General features: G+C 31.3%; 1 protein-coding gene across 1 annotated transcript; it reads left to right on the forward strand.

Annotated features, from left to right (window-relative positions):
• Positions 1-533: 533 nt before the first annotated feature.
• LOC143055447 (uncharacterized) lies at positions 534-21,663 on the forward strand. Its single transcript, XM_076228591.1, has 11 exons — positions 534-642; positions 2,301-2,391; positions 2,778-3,273; positions 3,561-3,658; positions 4,232-4,727; positions 4,995-5,092; positions 6,148-6,646; positions 12,973-13,075; positions 13,658-14,096; positions 14,486-14,664; positions 17,855-21,663. Exons 2-11 carry the CDS (start codon positions 2,376-2,378, stop codon positions 19,250-19,252), a joined length of 3,822 nt encoding a protein of 1,273 aa, XP_076084706.1. The 5' UTR covers positions 534-642; positions 2,301-2,375; the 3' UTR covers positions 19,253-21,663.
• The last annotated feature ends 549 nt before the right edge of the window (positions 21,664-22,212 follow it).

Genomic DNA, 22,212 nt, shown 5'->3' on the forward strand with positions numbered 1-22,212 from the left:
CATTGAAATATAAATTAACGATGATACAGTTCATTGAAAGCCGATTTTCTCTCCTAAAAAAAGAAAGACGACAATTTGATTTCTTTTAAATCTTTTGAAGTATGTATTTATGAATCCGTCAAGCATATCATTAGAAAATAAATAGTTTATGGATATAATAACCACGGATTTGGGTCTTAAGATGTAGAATGTTTAGTAAAACATCAAGCATAAGGATTCACTCTATCACAATCGCTATAGATAAATCATTGTGTATATAGGGCCAATCGGTTGTAAGATCAGTATAAATACAAACCCCCGTGAATTATTTATGCCCTTTTGCATATATGCGAATACAAACTATGTAACATGATTTACTTTATGTGTTTTAAGAAAGTCTCAACTTGTTAATATATTTGAATTATAAGCCGTCTGGTGGAGGGTTGTGGGCATATGTTTGTAATGAGGACAAATCAGCATGTGAATTTCAATCTGTCTGATAACAAATTAAATGTATAAATTATTTATTGTGTACAGGTATCGTTATTGGTAACGATCAAGTGCTTTCGTGAGAAGGGTCGTTGCATAATATCAATACGTTTCATACATAAATTTATATTAATGACTTACTAAAATACTCATTAAACGAGGAAAGATTAGCAGGTAAGAACATTACATCATATTGCAAGATACATTATTTAATTTTGGAAATAATAAATTGAATATCTTTTCAATTATTTTACTAATTAACTCAATTCCGAAAAAATCTTTGATGAGAAGATAGAAACAATTTATGGTCAAAAGGAAATTGGGGCATACGATTTAATTAAAGAGACCATACGTTGATAAAATTCTACAATATTCGATGACAGTGTAGTTTATTTATAAACCAATATACCTTGAATAAATCAAACATCAAATTTCATTTCATATAAGTGGAATTTTTATTAGAATAAGGATAATAATTGTGATGAACAAAACCAAAAAGAAAATTATAAGTTAAAAGTTATCAAAGGTACCAGGATTATTATTTAATACGCCTGACACAATACCTTCTAAATTCCATACGTTCGTCTGCTTTTTTTTCCATTAGAATACCACATAATGATTTTTTTCTTCTGTTTTTTTGTCGACTTACAGGACAGCTCTCTTTTATCTTTTCCCCTTTAATGAGTTCACTATAAAATGCTACTGTGGATTAATCAAATGGGTTTCAACTCTCCTGAATGTCTCGCGTAAATATTAAATTTTATTCCTGGTATCTATGATGAGTTTATTTTCAACTCTCCTGAATGGAGGAAATATTTCCTGGATTGGGGAAACACTGTTGTGTTAACTTGAGTTGTCATTGATTTGTTCATAATGATAAATTATCTGTTTACAAAACTTTGAATTTTCAAAATACTAAGACTTGTCTAGGAAAAGATTGCCTTAGCCTTATTTGGCCAAAATTTGAGGATTTTTTTGTTTCAATGTTCTTTAAATTCGTACTTTTTATGGCTTTTTAATATTTTTTATTCGAACGTCACTGATGAGTCTTTTGTAGATGAAACACGCTTCTGGCGCCAATATAACATTTCAATATTGGTACATATGAATACTTTATGTTTATTGACAACTCTTGTAAAAGTTTCTAAACAATCCAATAGCAAATTTGTGACTCGACTAACAACTAAATTTGTATTTATATGTACCAACAAAAGTCTCGAAAATTGGTATCCCGAGAATATTGATGAATCCACAGTTTATAACTTAATAATTACATTTCCATCTTATGATTTTGATGCAAGAGCTACTGCAGTTGGGTCTTGCACCCAAAATTATGTTTTAAAGCAATGCACTATTATCATTATTAGTTTGCCTATATCAATGAATATCATAAATACACAACGTCTGTAGATCGTACTAAACGACCTAGACCAAATTTGATCTCGGATAACATATAAGTTTCCATTCAAATCACATATCGGTAATTCATTATATGTTTTAGGCGAAAATGTCAGTTGTGTGATTCCATTCCTTGGAGCTTGTAGATTATCTTCGAGTACACCACAACTCATCTTTTGCATTTGATTTAATTACTATTGGGGTTTACCACGTGTATCATAACAAAAAAAATCAAAAGATAAAAAGAAGAAGGAATGTCTTTTAACATTTACACAAATGAACTGGTACTACGAAACTTAATTAACTCAAATTATATTGTCAAATCATTTCTATTATTACACTACTACTTTTTTTGTCAAAGTTATATATAACTAATTAATGAATCCATGTAAATTTCAAAATATAACAATTGTTTTTGATGTATAATTACTTAGGAAAACTAGGGTCATGGCCAATTGTTCAAAGGATACATACTTTACAAACTTGGAAAGTGGAAGATTTTAACGACAATGGAAACGGAACAAGGTAAATAATGTATTGCGAAATTCTCTCTCAGATAGATAAATAAATTAGCAAAAAAACGTTTTATAATGTTTGCTGGCTATAAGAATTTTTCATACTTAATCAATATAATCGTGATATATCCCAAGTTGTATTTATTGATTTGAACTATGTATGTTTAAATCGTTTTCTTTTAATGTTTCTCAGTGTGTGTTTATTTTGAATGAATGACAATTTAGGTAGATTGAAAGGTCAATGAGGTCTTTTGACATAAGTTTGAAATCGTGCCCTATTCATAAGAAAGTTTCACTTCTCTGTTGTTTTATTATCGTTATACGGTGATTTTTAAGTTGAATTTGGATGATTGCATGGTCAAACTTAAAGAAAAGCTGCAAATTTATTAATTTCAGAGTCTCTGCTTCAGTGTGAGCCCTGTTTGCTGAAAAATGAAAATGAACATGCAAAATATTACTGTAAGGATTGTGACGAAAATTACTGTGAACGTTGTATGGCAGGCCATAAGACTCAGAAATTATTTAAAAACCATGAGGGTCTGACCATTGCTGATGTTTTACCATCGAGTGATCATTGTGAACCATGCTACGAAAAACAACAGGATGTTTATCCTGTAAGCAAGTGTGAGGAGTGCGAAGAATATTTTTGCAAAACCTGTACAATTATGCATAATTCTCAGAAACAGAATAAGGGGCATACTATAAAACAATTACCAAGGCCTTTATCTTGTGATCCGTGTTCATCAAATGATACTGAAAAAGTTGCAACAGCTTACTGCTTAGAGTGCGAAGATCCAGAACCGATGTGTAACGAGTGTTCAGACCAACACAAACGAATGAAGAAAACAAAGAATCACAAGATGAGCAAGAATAAGTTAACACTTAATTTGAAGTAATTTTGAAACTCATAACAATACAGAAACAGGTCCATAATGAGTAGTGCACAGTAGGTCCCAATGAGAATTCCATTAACTTTACGGTTCACTGAATCTTGCAATACAAAAATTAACGATAAAAGAGATGACTTATTATTTCTTATTTTTAATATCCGTTTGTTTATGATGAACTTCCCTTGTCTCCATCTAATTTTGTTTATATATCTCATTTTGTTCGATTCGTTCGTGTATGAAAAATTATTACACCATTTTTTTAATCAGCAAATGGAACATATCATTTCAGATTCAGTGTAACAGAAAAAACTCAGGATAACATTCAGAATGGATCTTATGTTTCAGAAAATCAAATACAAGGCATTGGTGAACAAGAACAGGAGTCAGGTAGGTATCTTACATGTCTAGTGTTTGTTTTATACTTTGTTCATTCAAATGCAAGTAATCATTTACAAGTGTATTTCTCAAATTATCCTTTCATTTGAGGTTATGCTATATATTTTGAATTGGAAAGGGGCGACGGTAAGTTAATGGCATTATTAAGAAATATGTTATCTCTAAACCTTTAAACTTTTCATGAGAAATGTATGGCTAAGTTTTTTTAGAATTACTTTTGATGTAAATAAAATATAACATGGAGTAAAACTGGTGCAAACTGATAAATTTTCAAAACATATTTAACAAAGAGTACCAATATAACATATCAAACCACACTTGAATCACGAATTCTGGTACTACCAGTTTTTTATATAAACAATAATGGCATAAGTGGGTTGCAAATTGGATTTTCACAGCATATTTATTTAATATTGATAATAGTAAGAAATATCTATGAACAAAATACTTTAATAATATGAAGATAATTATGTCAGAAGAATCAGGGAAAATACAGGATGACTTTCGCATATATAGTTAATTACTCAGATGATCATATATCACCCATATACAAATATATTTCAGATACTATGCAACAGTGTGAACCTTGTTTGGGGAAAAACAAAAATGAATATGCAAAATATTACTGTACTGATTGTGTCGAGTACTACTGTGAACATTGTGTTGCAGGCCATAGGGCTCAAAAATCATTTAAAAACCATAATGTTCTGACCATTCAAGATATCTTACCAGTCATTGACCATTGTGAACCATGTTTTGAAAAAAAGAAAAATGTCCATCCAGTGAACAGATGTGAGGACTGTAACGAATATCTTTGTGAAAGCTGTACAACAGTGCATTGCTCTCAAAGGCAGAATAAAGGGCATGCAATAAATGCGTTACCAAGGTCTCTGTTATGTGATCCATGCGCTGCGAATAATACGAACACAACTGCTACAGCTTTCTGCCTTGACTGCGAAGATCCTGAACCATTATGTGATGATTGTGTCATCCAACATAAACTAATGAAGAAAACAAAGAATCATAAGATCAACAAGGATAAGTTTACACTTTTTTTGAAGTAATTCTATTTTTTTATTTTTAATCAAGGAGATAGAAATTCGAATATATTTATTGCACAGGCTAGAATATTAAAACTTTAAGTAACGTTCAATTTGATATCAAGTTATTTAACTTGTAAGGTTTTTTTTAACCCTTCATGACGAATTGATATTCGTTAAAATTGCCTTCTGCAAACTCAAGTTAGATATTTTAATTTTAAAATTCAGATATCATGTTATAGATTTAACTTAATATTAATGTAGTAGATGTAAATATATAATTGTAGGTTCAATCCGAAGGAAGAAAAGATGGGAAGTGCTATACATAATAAATCTAAAACTGATGCTCAAATACCAGATACCAATATCCAAGTAAAAGATATAGGTAGTTTTGTTTTTCTTTTGTTGAACATAAACTTTTAACGTAAAGAAACACCTATATTCTTGAAGTCGTTCTATTTTTCATTGAAATAATAATACCGGTTCTGACGCATTTAATGAATAAAGTATTCTTTTCTATCAACCAACACCGAACATCAAATAGTTTATAATTAGATAAACACTTTCCAAAGGGTGCACTCTTAACCTGTTCAGTAACATGATTTGTTTCAAAAGCACTCATTAAAACTAGTTAAAATTAACCGTGACGGGTTTTAAGACTGCTTGCATGCCCTTGAACCAAAAACAATTTTAATTTAAAACGAATTTTCTTAGTACACTCTTTAATACTACCGACTAATATAACGTGAAACAGAAAAGTTCCTTTTAGTCATGCTCATAATTGATTGTTTATGAGTTGGATTGATTAGGACAGGATAGATTGATGGTCTGCACGACTGAAACCGAATAATCTTGAGGCTGGATCGCCTGAAATTCCTTATGTCATGTATAAGCAAAAGTTTCAACATTTCTTCTGGTAATCAAAATACTGAACTGGTCACCGGTATTCGTATGTAATAATATTGTAATTTTGATTTGTGTTCAATTTCTCCCCTAATGTTAACAATATTGACGAGATAATTAGCCTGATATAACGGAAATTGACGAAAAAGGTTAAAAGTAATTCATACTTAACTTCCTGGATGGTGTTTAACGATCTTGTCTGCATGTTAAGCCCTCGTACGCTCGGTGCCCGACGGTGCTTGATGAGCATTTAGATATTTTGTTGTTATCAAATGTCGGTAAATGTCTTTATCATCGTAATGGAATTATGACCTTTCAATCTGTAAATAGAATACTATAGGTTCAAACAGAAAACAATTTAAAAAGGTGTTTTTTCATAGGGATGAAATCAAGAAATTTTCCCGTATTTGGTGCATCTGCCTGAAAGAATTGTCAATTTCAAATTCTGACATGACATTCAGCTTACAGGTTAATCGTCGAAATTAAATAAATTATCACGACCATAATTTTCCTTTTTTCTACTGTTTGTTATTCTAGAACTACAATGTGAACCATGTGGAAACAGAGGGAAACCAAAATCGGCTAAATATTTTTGTAACGATTGCAAAGAACGGTATTGTAAAACCTGCATGAATAAGCACATGATTAGCAAAAATACAAAAGACCATCGTATCAATAATGTTCCACAAGACGAACATTATATTGATAATTGCGATCATTGCAAGTATATTGACATCATAAGCTTTGCAAACTACATTTGTAATAACTGCAAAGAAAACTTATGCGTTGATTGCACGAAAATTCATAATTCTCAATCAATTTCACGAGATCACAGAATTCAAGTGATATCTGAGCGAATCGTTTATGTTCCATGTGCCATTTGTTGTGAACTAGGAGAGGAATCACAAGCCACTTGTTATTGCTTGAATTGTGAAATCCCAGAACCATTATGTTTATCATGTGCGGATGAACATAATTCAATGAAAAGAAATAAAAATCATCAGCTTTCGATGGAAGTCTGCAAGTTCATTAAAAGGTAAGTAAATTATCGTTTATTTATAAATTACTCTCAAGGTACCAGAAATTATTTTTCGTAAATAAATTATTCAAATTATATTACATTTTACTCAATTAAAGGTATTGTATATCATTCATGTCATTGTGATTAATTAAATAACAAATGTGCGCTAAACGTCATCGACAAAACAACCAAATAACACAGGTTAGGCAAAAAGTCATTTAAAGATTTACAAACTTTCAAAAATGCTGAACAAGAACCCACATCACAATGCTGTTAAACTCGGTTTTTTTTTTAGATATTACTCGGAATATCATTTTCGTTGTATTGTTTTCTTTTAGATTCTAGCAAAGCCTTTTAAAAATCATTAAAAGGGTTTAATAACGTTTAAACATGATATAATAAAGACAACAGTTATATATATTTTTTTAATTTTAAATTTTAAACATATTTTATTTATAATAACCTGTTACATCAACCCTAAGTTGCCCATGGAAGCAACTAGAGGGCCCCCGATTTTTACAGACTCATTTGTCGGGGAAAAACAAATTAGAATTTTAAATAATCATGCAATATTTATCTATATGAATATCATGTATCTTTGTACACATGTAATCATTTGAATATAGTATTCCTTCTATCGTTTTTTTTGTATCTCTCAAAGGAGCTACCTGTATTTATTTATAATGATTTTAAATTTTATAGCCCTTCAAACCATTTTTTGCTTTGTTAATTTATAGTTACATTAAGTTCTGGTCGAGTGATCTATTTCCACGTGCTTTTCGTTAAAGAAAAACTAAAAGGAAGTCTTTAGTTCTTTCATAAAAATTGGATTTAAGATTGTGTTTCCAAAAATGTATTTGTATTTCAAATATATGGTGAGTAAATATTTGCTTATAATATGTACCTGTTGATACTACATGTCTGAAAAAATGTCCTTGTTACAAGTATTTAGATATACAAATGTACATACACAATAGAAAATATAAAATACAGAATACATGAAGAGAGATGACAGCAATGTATAAGAGAGTTTATTTAGTATTAAAGTGGTCATTACACTGACTTGACCACTCAAAAATATATTTATATACCAAAAATGTCGCACATCGTATAACAAGCTTCATTGTTCGTATGTAGTTTAGAGGATTTGGACAAGACTTGCGTTTCATGTTTTATCATATTGAAAATCATCGTTTTTTTATCTCTTTTTTTTATATTTTCAGATGTTTTTAGTTTTCTAAATTACCCATTTGGTGATAAGAAGCACCGTATCTAAAATTTGAGAATAAGAAGTATTTGCATTTATGACACCCAAAATGATTTTTAGATTCCCATTTTTGAACAAAATTCCCATATTTTCTTAAAAATTTCCCGTCATTCTTTTTCAGCACAAAAGTTACACTTTCCGTCTGACCGCTTTTTGCAATTTTTCCTCCGTTCCGTGTAGACTATATTATGGAGTAACTTCCATTGAAGTTGTTTAGTTTTCCTATTTGCTAAATTCTTATTCAAAGTATCCCAAATATCTACCCATTGAAGTTCTTTTCCAAAATGTAAATTCCACTTAAACTGACTATTTGGAGTTATATTATTCTCATAAAAGTATCTTATATCTTTGAGGCACACTTTTTTGGTATCAACGACAACTTCATTTTTTTTTAAATTGACAAGAATCTATTATTTTCATAGGTCTATCAAAACGACTTTGCATAATGGGGTCTGCTTTTTAAAGGTCAATTTGTTGAGGCGTTAATGAAGCTTTAATGTGGCTATATTGTGCTATTCAGTTTCTTTTATCTTTTAGGTTGTTAAGAATTTCAAAAGAAGTTTTGAATGATTCATTGTTTAAGTCCCATATATCTTTTATTTTTTTTTATTCCACTTGAGGCAAAATTTGCATAACATAAGGCACGACCCTTGAACTTGAATTTACAATTGCCAAATATATTTTCATCTAAAAGGTCTTCTTTCGTCACAGATTTTTTGTTTTCTGTAAGTCAGTCCAAGAAGTTAAAAGTGCTTTATTTGACTAAAACCTCTCGTGTCCGATCAAGAACATATAAAAAAGTCTGTATCATATTTTTCGTCTAGTGACGTTAACCAGTATTTACCTATTGCATTCCATTTTTGTGTTTTTGAGTTAACAAAACTGTACAAACTTTTCACCTGTTTTGATTTAATAAAGTCTCTTAAGTTTATCATTCCTATCCCTTCTTTTTCTTTCGGTAAACAGCACACTGTTCTGGCGACTTGATTTGTTTTCCCGTCCCATATAAAGGACCATATAATATTATTTATTTGTTTTTCGTATACCGCTGGAATACCTCTCATTTCGATTGCATATCCAATCATAAACAGTACAAAGGATTTAATAATTAAAACTTGTCCCGTAAATGGGAGATCTCTTGACTTCAAAACCTCCATGCAGCTTTTAAAGTTATTGATTTTTTCTAACCAAATTTGATCTAAGTCCACCTCATACCCATGATGAACACCTTATACTTTAACAGGCCGCTTAGACCATTTAATTTAGTTTTTTTATTTCGCCACTTGCCTAAATACATACCCACAGTCTTTTCCATATTCATTCTAGCCCCCGAAGCGTTTTCGTACAGGTTTAAAGTTTTAAATCTTTCTTCGATAGACTCCTCACTTTTATTAAAGAGTTGAGAATCGTCAGCAAACATATTTAGCTTTGTTTTAATATAGTCCCCAGTTCTAGTTGGGAGTTTTATTCCTTCTATATTAGGGTTGTTTCTAATTGATGCTGCAAGTAGTTCTGCCTGCAGAATATATAACAAAGGAGCAATTGGTCATCCTTGACGAATTGAACGACTATGCTTACAAATTTAGAAGTAAAACCATTCTTTTATGATTTTTAAATTTATTTCATTTATATATTCCGGAGTTTTGTACGACGTCCATTATCAATAAACTCCAGCTAAAGCACGCCTCTGAGGGGCTTGATTTTCTTGCTGCGTTGGAGACCAATTGGTAGCCTTCGGCTGTTCTCTGCTCTTGGGTCGGGTTGTGGTGCCTTTAACACATTCACCATTTTAATTTTCCTTTCTTAATTCAAAAAAGTAATCACAAATCAAATATTGTTTCAAGGAATGCTGAGTTTCTGAAATTAGCAGTGTTTCCCTGCTGAGATGAAACAATGTATACCCTTTTCATGATGTCAGTGGCTATACCACACAGAAAATCCAAAAAGATTCTTCTAACTAGTCTGTATTACACACTGTGTCTAACTTACAAAAAATATTGGCTTTAAGCTATTATCATATGTGACCCGCCATGACATTTGCAGGCTTATGGAGGTAGAACGTCATTGTTAGAAAAATTATTAACATGATAAATATCGAGATTCAATGAAATACGTATTTGTGAAGAAGAGATAAACACTTTCGTTGGCTTCTTTTTTGCGGACGCCGAACTATAGATTTTTACAAGTTTTGAAGAAGTTTTACTTTATCGTTTGAAGTGAAAAATATTTGAATCTACAATTTAAATTGATACAAAAAAAAAAAAAATTCTGCTTTATAGATTTCCTGTCATAAATGATAAATGAAGTCTGAAATATATCCATAATAAATTCACCGTATCAAATGCATCTATAAGAGTACACCTACTTATAAACTGTTACGCGTCGCTTACTATGTATAGAGACATGCATAATAAATCTAAATTAAAAAAAAGGAATTCTTAAAGCTTACTTTGATAAATTTTAAAATAACTTCATTTCAACAAGTTTAAATTAAATGTTCTAAAATAGAGCTACAAAAAAACAAAAAATGCTTTGCTCTAATTTTTTCTTTCATAAATGAAGTCTGAAATATATCCATATAAATAAATGCACCGTATCAAATTAATATATGAGAACACCTACCTACAAACTGTTACGCGTCGCATACTATGTTTAGAGACATGCATAATAAATCTAAATTAAAAAAAAAAGGAATTCTTAAAGCTTACTCACTGATGAGTCTTATGTAGACGAAACGAGCGTGTGGCGTATTAAATTATAATCCTGGTACCTTTGATAACTATTTGACAAATTTCAAACTAACTTCATTTCAACAAGTTTAAATTACATGTTCTAAAATAGAGCTAAGAATTGTTTGCATTGTAGTAAATTTAAGTCTTTGAAATTTTATTCAAATACGCTATTGAACATCACTAAAAGCCAATAAATACATTAATTTTGTGTTTTATGAATTATTGGCTTCAATTAATAAAAGTCGTCATAGAATAGTCTTATTTTCATACCGGTATTTGAAATGTACGGAAGCATATTATTTTTTTTCTTCCTATGTTTGCGTTATAACGCAAACCTTTTCGAAATAACGCAAACCTTTGCGAAATAACGCAAACCTTTGTGTTATAACGCAAACATTTGTTTTATCTTATTTCTTATTTAAGATTCAAAGGAAACAGTAGTTATTAATGGAGGAGGCTGTATATATTAAAATTTATCACCTTTGTAGTCATTGCAAAGTAAAATGCTTGAATAATTAGATCATATCAATGACTAATAATGAGCAGAATAATATAAGAAGATGTGGTATGAGTGCCAATAAGAAATCTCTCCATCTAAGTCACTATTTGTAAAAGTAAACCATCATAGGCCGAATTACGGTCTTCAACACGGAGCATTGGCTCACACTGAACAACAAACTATAAAGGTCATCAAAAACGATATCCATGTTACAACTAGTATATATATTACAAAGAAAATTGAGTAAATTGAGGTTATACCTAAGAAAAAAATCAACCCAGCTAATATAGCTATAACCGAATATAAATATACTTCCAAAGTAAGCTCTCGTTTGAGAACTGTGTAAAGTAGGTTAGATTCAAACGAGCTACCCTTTGGCAATAAATGTATAGAATGAAGATGTTTTATTAATAAAATTATGTTCTCTCTATTCAAATTGCTACCCAGGCATCTTAAATAGTTATCAAAAGTACCAGGATTATAATTTTATACGCCAGACGCGCGTTTCGTCTACATAAGACTCATCAGTGACGCTCAGATCAAAATAGTTAAAAAGCCAAACAAATACAAAGTTGAAGAGCATTGAGGACCCAAAATTCCAAAAAGTTGTGCCAAATACGGCTAAGGTAATCTACTCCTGGAGTAAGAAAACTGTAGTTTTTCGAATAATTCAAAGTTTTGTAAACAGAAAATTTATAAAAATGACCATATAATTGATATTCATGTCAACACCGAAGTGGTGACTACTGGGCTGGTGATACCCTCGGGGACGAAACGTCCACCAGCAGTGGCATCGACCCAGTGGTGTAAATAGTTATCAAAAGTACCAGGATTATAATTTTATACGCCAGACGCGCGTTTCGTCTACATAAGACTCATCAGTGACGCTCAGACCAAAATAGTTAAAAAGCCTTAAAAATACTTCATTATATTGAAAAGAAAATTCAATGACTTTCTATCAAAGAATCTTGATCATATTCTGAGATTTAAAAAAGATGTTTCCTTATTAATTATTCATTTTAAAGCAGAAAGATCATTTTGTCTATTTGACTTGGAGGTTTCAGAATTGTATGACATTATTTTTGATCTTTCAATTTAAATATGACTATATACTAAACTATATCTATTTTCTGATGCACAAATCAGTCTTAATTTATGTATAATTGCACTTCAAGTATTTCATTATTTCTATGCATATTTATTATAATGATTTGGCCTTGTATTTATGTTTCTTTTTTTTTTTATCTACTAGTAAATCACATCCGAAATGAATGACAGACGGACATATAAACAACACTGAATGAATAATTGAAATCAAGACATTTGCGTTATAACGCAAAGGTTTGCTTTATAACGCTTTAGGTTTGCGTTAAAACGCAAAGATTTGCGTTATAACGCAAACATAGGAAGAAAAAAAAAATGTGTGACGCTAATACGCTTCCGTAGTACTGACTCGTTTCAAATATGTCATTATATTAACATGACAGAGAGTTTTGTTTAGGAATATTCGATAAATATACAAAAATCAAATTTTAGACAATGTACCCTCCTATAAGCCTGGAAATGGCATATACTTAACGGCGATTTTCTCACAATGACGTTCTACCTCCATAAACCTGGATATGTCGTGGCTGGTCACATATATGGTCTGCTGCTATGGTTTTTTTTTTATCGTCGAGTGTATAATTATATGATTTCTTTAAAATGTTATGATAACTATAAGCTTTTGTTTAACACTTCTGCCTTACACTTTGTTATGGTAAATGTTAATTTGCATTATAATTTCTGCCTTATAATTTGTTATGGTATTTGTAATTGGCATTAAAAATTAACTGCTTTGCAGAAAAGATGAAGATGTCTCGATTACAGATTTATCGATCAAACAGAATAAAAAAGAACAAGAACTTAATCAGGAAAACCATCGAGATGTTAAAGATCACCTTGTGGTAATGAATACATTTGGATTTTTACGTGTTGTTGCTAATGATCTATACACTAACAACTTTATGAACACTTGAATCACAGTTTCAATACATATTCTTTTTCCATACTGCTAGAATTTAAGTAGTGTCGTCATGTGATTTTTTATTTTATTTTCAAAAAGTATAATTACTGCGCAAGTTGGTTGACCTTTATAGAAAACCGTTTCACAGATGATATCGGATATGTTCCTTATGTCGTAACTCTAATTCCCTTCCATTTCCGAGAGTGTGACCGACCGAATTAGACTATTTATCGGATTTGTAATAACATAAGCAACATAATGGGTGTCACATGTGGAGCAGGATCTGCTTATTCTTCCGAGATAACCCCCAGTTATTGGTGGGGTTCGTGTTGCTTATTCTTTAGTTTTCTATATTTTGTCGAGTGTAGTATTATTTGCCTGATTGTCTTTTTTTTTTTCATTTTAAACCATGGCGTTGTAAGTTTATTTTCGATTCATGAGTTTGGCTGTCCCTTTTGTTATCATTTACGCCCCTCCTTTACTATAAGTGTTATGAAAAACTAAATTTTGTTGGTGTTTTCAGGAAGACAAGGTACAAACACCTGACAAACCATACGTTACAGAAGAAGAAAACAAATCAGATCATATCATTCTCAAATGGGAGCATAAGGTGGACTTAGGAGTAGATGATTTTTATCAGATAGTAATGAAACAATATCCACATGGTAAATGGAATGTATTTCCAAAACCTATCCCATACATTTGTCGCTTTGTGAAAATTGATGGCCTTAAAGCAATGACATCTTATGTATTTAAAGTCCGCGTAGCAAATGTTGAGATGGGCAAAGAAGGTTCATTTAGTCCTGAAAGCGACGTTGTTACCACCGGCGAATCACCAGCATTCAAAATAATGAAGAGATCCGAACAGATAGAAAATGGTATTCCTGCAGTTTATAGACTACCAATTCAAGAGATCCCACGAGCAAGAAATTCAATTTCTCAAACTAGAAAGTTTATTTTAGGTATTTCATCTTTTTTTTTTAAAGTTCAGCATCAATTTTACTCATTGTGGAGATGTTGCCCTCTGTTTCAATACTACAAATATGCTTTTTTATCGTATATTTTTCATGTATTCTTAACTAGATAATCAGTGATACATGATGTTCATTTTAAGTATTTCATTCTTCTTTTTTTGTAATTAAACATCGTTTTTATTCTTTGTAGTAATGTTGCATACTCATTCAAAACTACAAATATGCTGCTTTTTTTTTTAACGTAAATGTGTATGTACTCTAAAAAAGATATTATATGACACATCATGAGTATTCATCTAACAATAGGACAATTGGCAGATTTCAAAACATAGTTTATCATAATTATATATTAATACATATATTATTTCGTTTCAAAGGGAAACCAGAAAACAACACCAAAGAGAAAACAATAATGATTGTTGGTGCAACTGGATCAGGAAAGAGTACATTAATTAACGGAATGGCAAACTACGTAATGGGCGTAACGTGGGAAGACCCTTTTAGATTCACACTTATACACTTAGAGAATTGCGAACTAGAACGATATGGTGATGAGGTATGTTGATTTTTGAAGATGAGATCCTCTATTAAGTCCTTCCACTTTTCTGTGGAAAGACTTACTGTATTTCTTCTGATTATTATTATTATTAGGTCTTTCCACTTTTCTGTGAAAATACCTATTGTATTTGGTCTGATTATTAGGTCTTTCCACTTTTCTGTTGAAAGACCTATTGTTTTTCTTCTGATTATTCATTTTTTCTTTTGCCTAATTTTATTCTTGCGATTAATATTTGTTTCGCAATATGTCGCTTAGATACTTGGTATATGATATCGAACAGCTTATGCGCCTTTCAAATTTACCCTGCATAACTGAATACTATCCTTTGTAGGAGTTATCTCCCCAAACACTGTTTTCCTTGTGTCAACTAGTCCTTCGCAATCGCAAAAGATTAAGATAATTTTATTTATAAAATTGCTCGTTATATCCTTCGCATGATTTGTTCTATTTTGACCGAAGCTATATGAACACTCAATATGAGAGTTATTTCCCCTTATGCATTTGATATAAGTGATATGAATGTCTATCTTGTAAACTAGAAGTGATAGAGACCTAGGATCTTTTGATTTGAGATGCTTGGATAAAAAAATGAAATTAGGTCAAGGTCAAAGGTCAAGGTCATATTCTAAATTTTGAAATTGGCTTATTTTCACTTATTTCAAAAAACCGTATAAGATATGGACAAATTATTTTTACTAAATTGTTAGTTGCGACATGTCGTAACACCAAAAATTTGATTGCAAGGGTACGTTGAATGTAAAACGGATTTTTCTTCCCTCTTGTATTTAAAAATATGCGTATGGTGATATAACTCATTAACCAAATATAATTAAGACCTAAGGTCTTTTGATTTAATGTCCTTGGTTTATAATATTGAAATTGATTTCAAGGTCATAGCTTAATTTGATGTTCTAGATTTTGACCTTTGCTTTAACCTAACATGAATACATGATAAAGCCATGAGCAAATAATGAGACACTAGGCAATAGTATCAAACTGTTTAACCTGGATAAAAAATCCTGAAGTGATCTTGAGTAAACCGGAAGAAGCTATTGTTTTGTACTTTATTAATATAAAAGTATATAAAACCAAATATTTTTTAAATAAGTGTCAAGTAAATATTCAAATAGAATCGGAAGTAAAAATTTTCAAACCGGAAGTAACAAATTATCTCCCTTCTTTAAATTTTTGTTGTAAACAAACCATATATTTTTGGAATCAGCGTACAATAAGCTATCATTTGACGATTAAAATGACATTTTCAACCTAATCTTACTATTTTCATATTAAAATACAGGGTTTGTAGTGAAAAGACCTTCAATTGTTCTTTGAACAATTGGCTTTTAATTATTAGGTCTTTCCACTTTTCTGTGGAAAGACTTATTGTATTTCTTCTGATTATTAGGTCTTTCCACTTTTCTGTGGAAAGACCTATTGTATTTGTTCTGATTTTTATTTATTTTTTCTGTCACATTTTGTTTTTGCGATAAAAAAAAAAAACAGTTGTTGGTATGAGACGGGTTATGTTCTTCTCATATATGTTATGATGGTATGATACTTAACCCCTAACGGGAAGGATTGTGCCTGATGTTCATATGATGAAATTATAATCTTTCAGTCAGTTTAATTGAAGTCTGGAGCTGGCATGTCAGTTAACTCCTAGTAGTCTGTTGTTATTTATGTATTATTGTCATTTTGTTTATTTTCTTTGGTTACATCTTCTGACATCAGACTCGGATTTCTCTTGAACTGAATTTTAATGTGCGTATTGTTATGCGTTTACTTTTCTACATTGGCTAGAGGTATAGGGGGAGGGTTGAGATCTCACAAACATGTTTAACCCCGCCGCATTTTTGCGCCTGTCCCAAGTCAGGAGCCTCTGGCCTTTGTTAGTCTTGTAATATTTTAATTTTTGTTTCTTGTGTACAATTTGGAAATTAGTATGGCGTTCATTATCACTTAACTAGTATATATTTGTTTAGGGGCCAGCTGAAGGACGCCTCCGGATGCGGGAATTTCTCGCTACATTGAAGACCTGTTGGTGACCTTCTGCCGTTGCTTTTTTCTATGGTCGAGTTGTTGTCTCTTTGGCACATTTCCCATTTCCATTCTCAATTTTATTGTTTTGCAATATGTCGCTTAGATATTTCTTATATTGTATCGTATAGTTTATGCGCTTTTAAATTTCACCCTGCAAACCGAACCATTTTCCTTATAAGAGTTATCTCTCTATTTACTGTTTATCATCCGAGTGCATCTCCTTCGAAACAAAAAAAGATATCGACAAAATTCTTTTTACAAATTGTTCGTTACATCCTCAGGAATTTTTGGCTTATTCGGATCGAAGCGATTCGATGAAATTTTATAGGAGTTATCTTCCTTTACAAAATTTGTCGGTATGTGTTTTCAACCGTTAACCGTATAAGCCTGGGATATTTTTTTAATTTGAGGCCCCAAGGTCCTAACTAAGAAAATGATGTCAAGGTCAAAGGTCAAGGTCAAGTTCTCAATTGTGACTTCGATTGTGTTTGCATTTTCTCCGACACTTTGAAAGATACGTATAAAAGTGCAAAATAGTTGATTTATTGTAATAAACCTATGCTACATTAAATCTGATACAATTTAGTGTCATCTGATAGGAGTTAGTGCCCCTGAAATGTCGTGATATGAGGTTATTTGATTATAACTTCAACTAAGTTCATTATAAAGCCATTTGACCTTGTACATAGGTTACATGACCTTGAAAAATGACTACCGGAAGTGACATTGAGAAAACCGGAAGTAGCATTTTTTTCATATAAAAGTACTCAGAATCCATATATTTTGTCATATAGATACATAAACTGATCACTGAAGACTTCCAACAAACCGGAAGTGGCAAATTATCTCCCATTCTACATACAAAAGTATATAGAAACTTTATATTTTTAGAATCAGTGTAAAAGAAGCTATCATATGAGACCGGAAGTGGCATTTCTTTCACCGGAAGTAGCATATTATCTATCTTCTTTCATTCAAAATCATAATTAAACCATTATTTATCGCATCAGTATGAAATAAACTATCTTCTTATGCATTTTTTTTAAATTTGGAAAGACTTTCAGTTGTTCTCTGAACAATTGATTTTTAATTTTATTTGTTTTTTGTTTTGTTTTACTGAATGTTGATTGATTTCCTTTTTTTATAGGCACTATCCCATACTGAATGGATAACGTGTTATACAATATACAGCAATGTAGCCAGTCGAATTGATTACACCATCAATTTTATCGATACACCTGGGTTTGGAGACATACGGGGCCTAAAGCAAGACACCAAGATAGTTTCACAAATTCGAGACCTGTTTACAGCAAAAGATTCAAAAGGTGTTTCCACATTAGATGCTGTTTGTTTTATTCTTAAAGCGCCTGATGCAAGATTGACAACTACTCAGAAATATATCTTTGAATCTATTTTAGCATTATTCGGAAATGATATCAAGAATAATATTTGCACCCTTGTTACCTTTGCCGATGGTGAAAAACCCCCTGTACTCGCTGCACTGGCGGCATTAAACGACAAGCCACTACCATATGAGACTTATTTTGAATTTAACAATTCGGCATTATTTGCTAACAACAGAACAGACAGCAAGAGCAATCTTTCACCATTTTTTTGGGAAATGGGTATGAAAAGTTGTAGGGACTTCTTTCAAAGCCTTTTTAGTTTCCAAACAAAAAGTCTACTCCTTACTTCTGAGGTTCTGAAAAAAAGACTGAAGCTTGAAAATACAATTAAACACTTGCAAGAAGAAATCGACCTAGGTCTCTCAAAAATTAATCATTTGGAGCAACAGGTCGTAATTTTTACAAAATATAAACAGGAAATACATGACAACGAAAACTTTGAATTCGAGGTCGAAGAAATTAAGATGGAAAAAATAGATATAAGTGGACAAGGTATATACACCACAAATTGTTTAACCTGTAATTTTACGTGTCATGACAGTTGTGTTTATGCAAACGATAGCGAATTGGCAAATTGCCCTGCAATGGGTACGGATGGTAACTGTACTGTTTGTCCCAAATATTGCAGTTGGAAACAACATTCCAACGTCCCTTATGTTTTCAAATTGTATACACAGAAAGTTAAACAAACTAACTCTGAAATGAAAGATAAATATCAGAGGGCAAACCAGAAGAAGATGTCACAAGAAGAAGTATTGGAAGAAATGCACGAAGACATTAAAATATTAGAGGTTGGCATACAGTTTAAAGTCGAAGAAATAACTGAATATGGTAACAGCCTGAAAGAAATAGCTCTTCGTCCGGATCCACTGAGTACTGTGCAGTATATTGAGCAGATGATTGAAAGCGAAATGCAAGAGAAAAAATCTGGATTTAATCATAGAGTAGAATTATTACAACAATGCAAAAAGAGAGCTGAAATTGGGAAAACGTGCCAAATTTTTAAGCATCGATTACGCGACACTCGAGCTAGCATGAAAGCGTCTAATGCGTCTGATAAGAACAAGCGATCTTACAAAGTTGACAATAACATGTTTAAAAAAGTAAAAGAAAAAGTTAAGCAAATAAAGTTTGGTTAAACATATTAGAGCATGTCAGTACAACAATCTAAGCATCTAATGATTTGAATACCAATACATTTTAGATGTGGGCATACTACAAATAGAGCATTCTCAATGCTTGCTTATTGTCTTACCCGTGAAAACTTCTTCCGACGATATTCAAAGACGTAGTTTATTTTAATGACGTACTCGCTGATAAAAGTTTATTGATAGCAACAATATGTCAAATGCATGAAGGGAGTATATGCGACCTGTATGGTGTAAATTCCTAACCTCCTTATTGATCTTGTGCAGCGTCATAATACAATTATAGTCTTTTTTAATAATTAAATCCCAGGCATATATTACCTTAGACGTATTTATCACAACTTTTTGGAATTTTGGATCCTCAATGCTCTTCACGTTTGTACTTGTTTGGCTTTATAAATATTCTAAAATGAGGGTCACTGATGAGTCTTATGTAGACGAAACGCGCGTGTTGCGTACAAAATAATAATCCTAGTACCTTTGATAACTATTTAATGTATTATTTCTTTTTTTTATCTATGAAATGAAAAGAAACAACTGTTGTGTACAATTATGTATATGTTTTTTAATATCAACTAGCTGAAAGTTCCGGTAAAACCTGCATGCATGTGTATCGCGCATAAATAGATCACAGTGAGGGTTACGAATGTAGTTTTGGATACATGGTTTATCAAAGTGTAAACCAAAATACCAAAAATCATTTGAAAGAATTTATATATATGCAAATCATATGAGAATTATCGGACAATAACAGATGGCTTATATATATTTAATTGTGAGTGTTATTCAACTACCGCAGTTGATAAGATGAGGATTCTTTAAAAAAACCAATAAATAAGCATAGTGTAAATCAAAACAAAAGAGTTACTTATTTTAAATAATTTCTTGTAGATTTCATATGTTTGTTTTTTATATCTCATATTATATACTCTTAAATGACTGCATTGATTTTAGATTGTGACGTATTTTTAATGGTAAAAACATTTGTTAAGCTGCTTGTGTCATTCGTAACATTTTATGCATTGTATTCTATGTTTGATGTTGTTTTTGTTTGTTTGTTTGTATTTTATTTGTATTGAATTGTTAAGTGCTTAGAGTTATAAATATAGAAAGATGCGGTTTTAGTGCCAATGAGACAACTCTCTATCCAAGAAATAATTTATAAAAGTAAACCATTATAGGTCGAGGTATGGTCTTCAACACGGATCGTTGTCTTACACCGAACAGCAAGCTGTAAAGGGCTTAACAAATTACTATTGTAAAACCATTCAAACGGGGAAACCAATGGTCTAATCTATATAAAAACGAAACATATATATAGTTATTATATATGTTAGTATATAACATGTATAATGCGCTCTATTCATTATCAATATTTTATATATTTTTATCAAGTCCACGACATAAACATATATCAAGTTGGATGTAGAAAATGCATAACATCCGATTTCAAAAACAAAAAATACCACGGAAAGAGAACATATCAATCTGTTAGTTCAGTATTTTTTGTGTTTACCCTTCCATTATGTAACTCAGGTAAAAAAAATCAATGGGTAACAAATGTATCGAAAAGAAAATTCTAGTGTACCTTTTTATGTTAGGGTGTGTTTCAGTTGAATATTTTGTCTTGAAAACGTATAAAGCAAGGGTATGTGATACCTCATCTCGCTTCAGATTCTATCATTTTTACATATCAAGGCTAAGGTTGACTTTATAACTTACGAAATTCACAGTACTAAAAGATGAAATAAATGGGTCAAGTGAAATACCTTTCTAACAAATCACAAAAACTGAGTAGATGTGTTCGAATAGCTAATTTTTACTAAAAGTACATGACGATAGTCTTTTAAATTGGATGTTTAAATGCTCATTTTCGAAAACAAATCCTTTTTTGTGTGTCATAATTAGGGATTATAGTTTTCAACAACTGACAATTGTTAGTCTGCCCTTCCACGAAATATTTAATTAGATTTTTTTTTAAATATCTATGAATTTTCGAAAATTCCGCCTGAAAACCGACCAGACACTAGTTTTAAGTTGACTTAATGCAGACAAAACATTAACTAATGCTCATTAGCTAGTAGATACATTTGTCTTTTAAAATACAACTGAAATATAAAGATGGCAATGGTACTATATGGATAAATCTATCGGTTTTAAAGATCTTAAATGGAAGAGCGTCATCCCTACACTGGCTTCCATTTCTACGATTTTAAAATTGAACCTACGTAACGGGGAAACAATATTGACGAAGTATAGTCCTGACTTTTATACATAAATGACAGTATATAGATTTTATCAAATGGTCTATTTCTTTTATAATCGCTCAAGTAGAAAAAAATCCTTTAACTGCTAAGATTTGTTTGGCATTTATATCTATAGTTGCTTTAATATGTGTATTCTGATAAAATTTAGTTTTATTCAATCACAAGTAGCATCGTGATGTAATGTATTCGTACAGTTAATAAATACTTACCCCCCCCCCCCTCTCCCAACCCGGAGCACCTGAGATCAGCCCTAGTTTTGTATGGGTTTCATGTTGCTTATTCTTCAGTTTAGATGTTGTGTCATGTGTAGTATTGTCTGATTGTCTTTTTCATTTTCAGCCATGGTTTGTCGTTTTATTTTCGATTTATGAGTTTGATTGTCCCTCTGGTATCTTTCGTCTCTCTTTTATTGTCAGTTTTTGGAAGTACAATTGATTGATTTTAGTTGGTTATAAACGCCCGTGTGTCATTCTTCAATGTAAATTATTGGATGTTTGCGTTACAACTGTGTTATTGCAGGTATCCAAATGTCTCTTTGTGTAAAGTTATCCAAACAGATATTCCATAGAGGTAACTGTTAATAAACACGCTACTTTCAATAACTGACAATGTAGTCCGTACTAGTGGATTTAACAAACGTTTACATATGAACACTTAAAAATTCATGTTTCCTAGGCATTTTTT

Source organism: Mytilus galloprovincialis, chromosome 12 (genome assembly GCF_965363235.1).
Source record: "Mytilus galloprovincialis chromosome 12, xbMytGall1.hap1.1, whole genome shotgun sequence".
Classification (NCBI taxonomy): domain Eukaryota; kingdom Metazoa; phylum Mollusca; class Bivalvia; order Mytilida; family Mytilidae; genus Mytilus; species Mytilus galloprovincialis.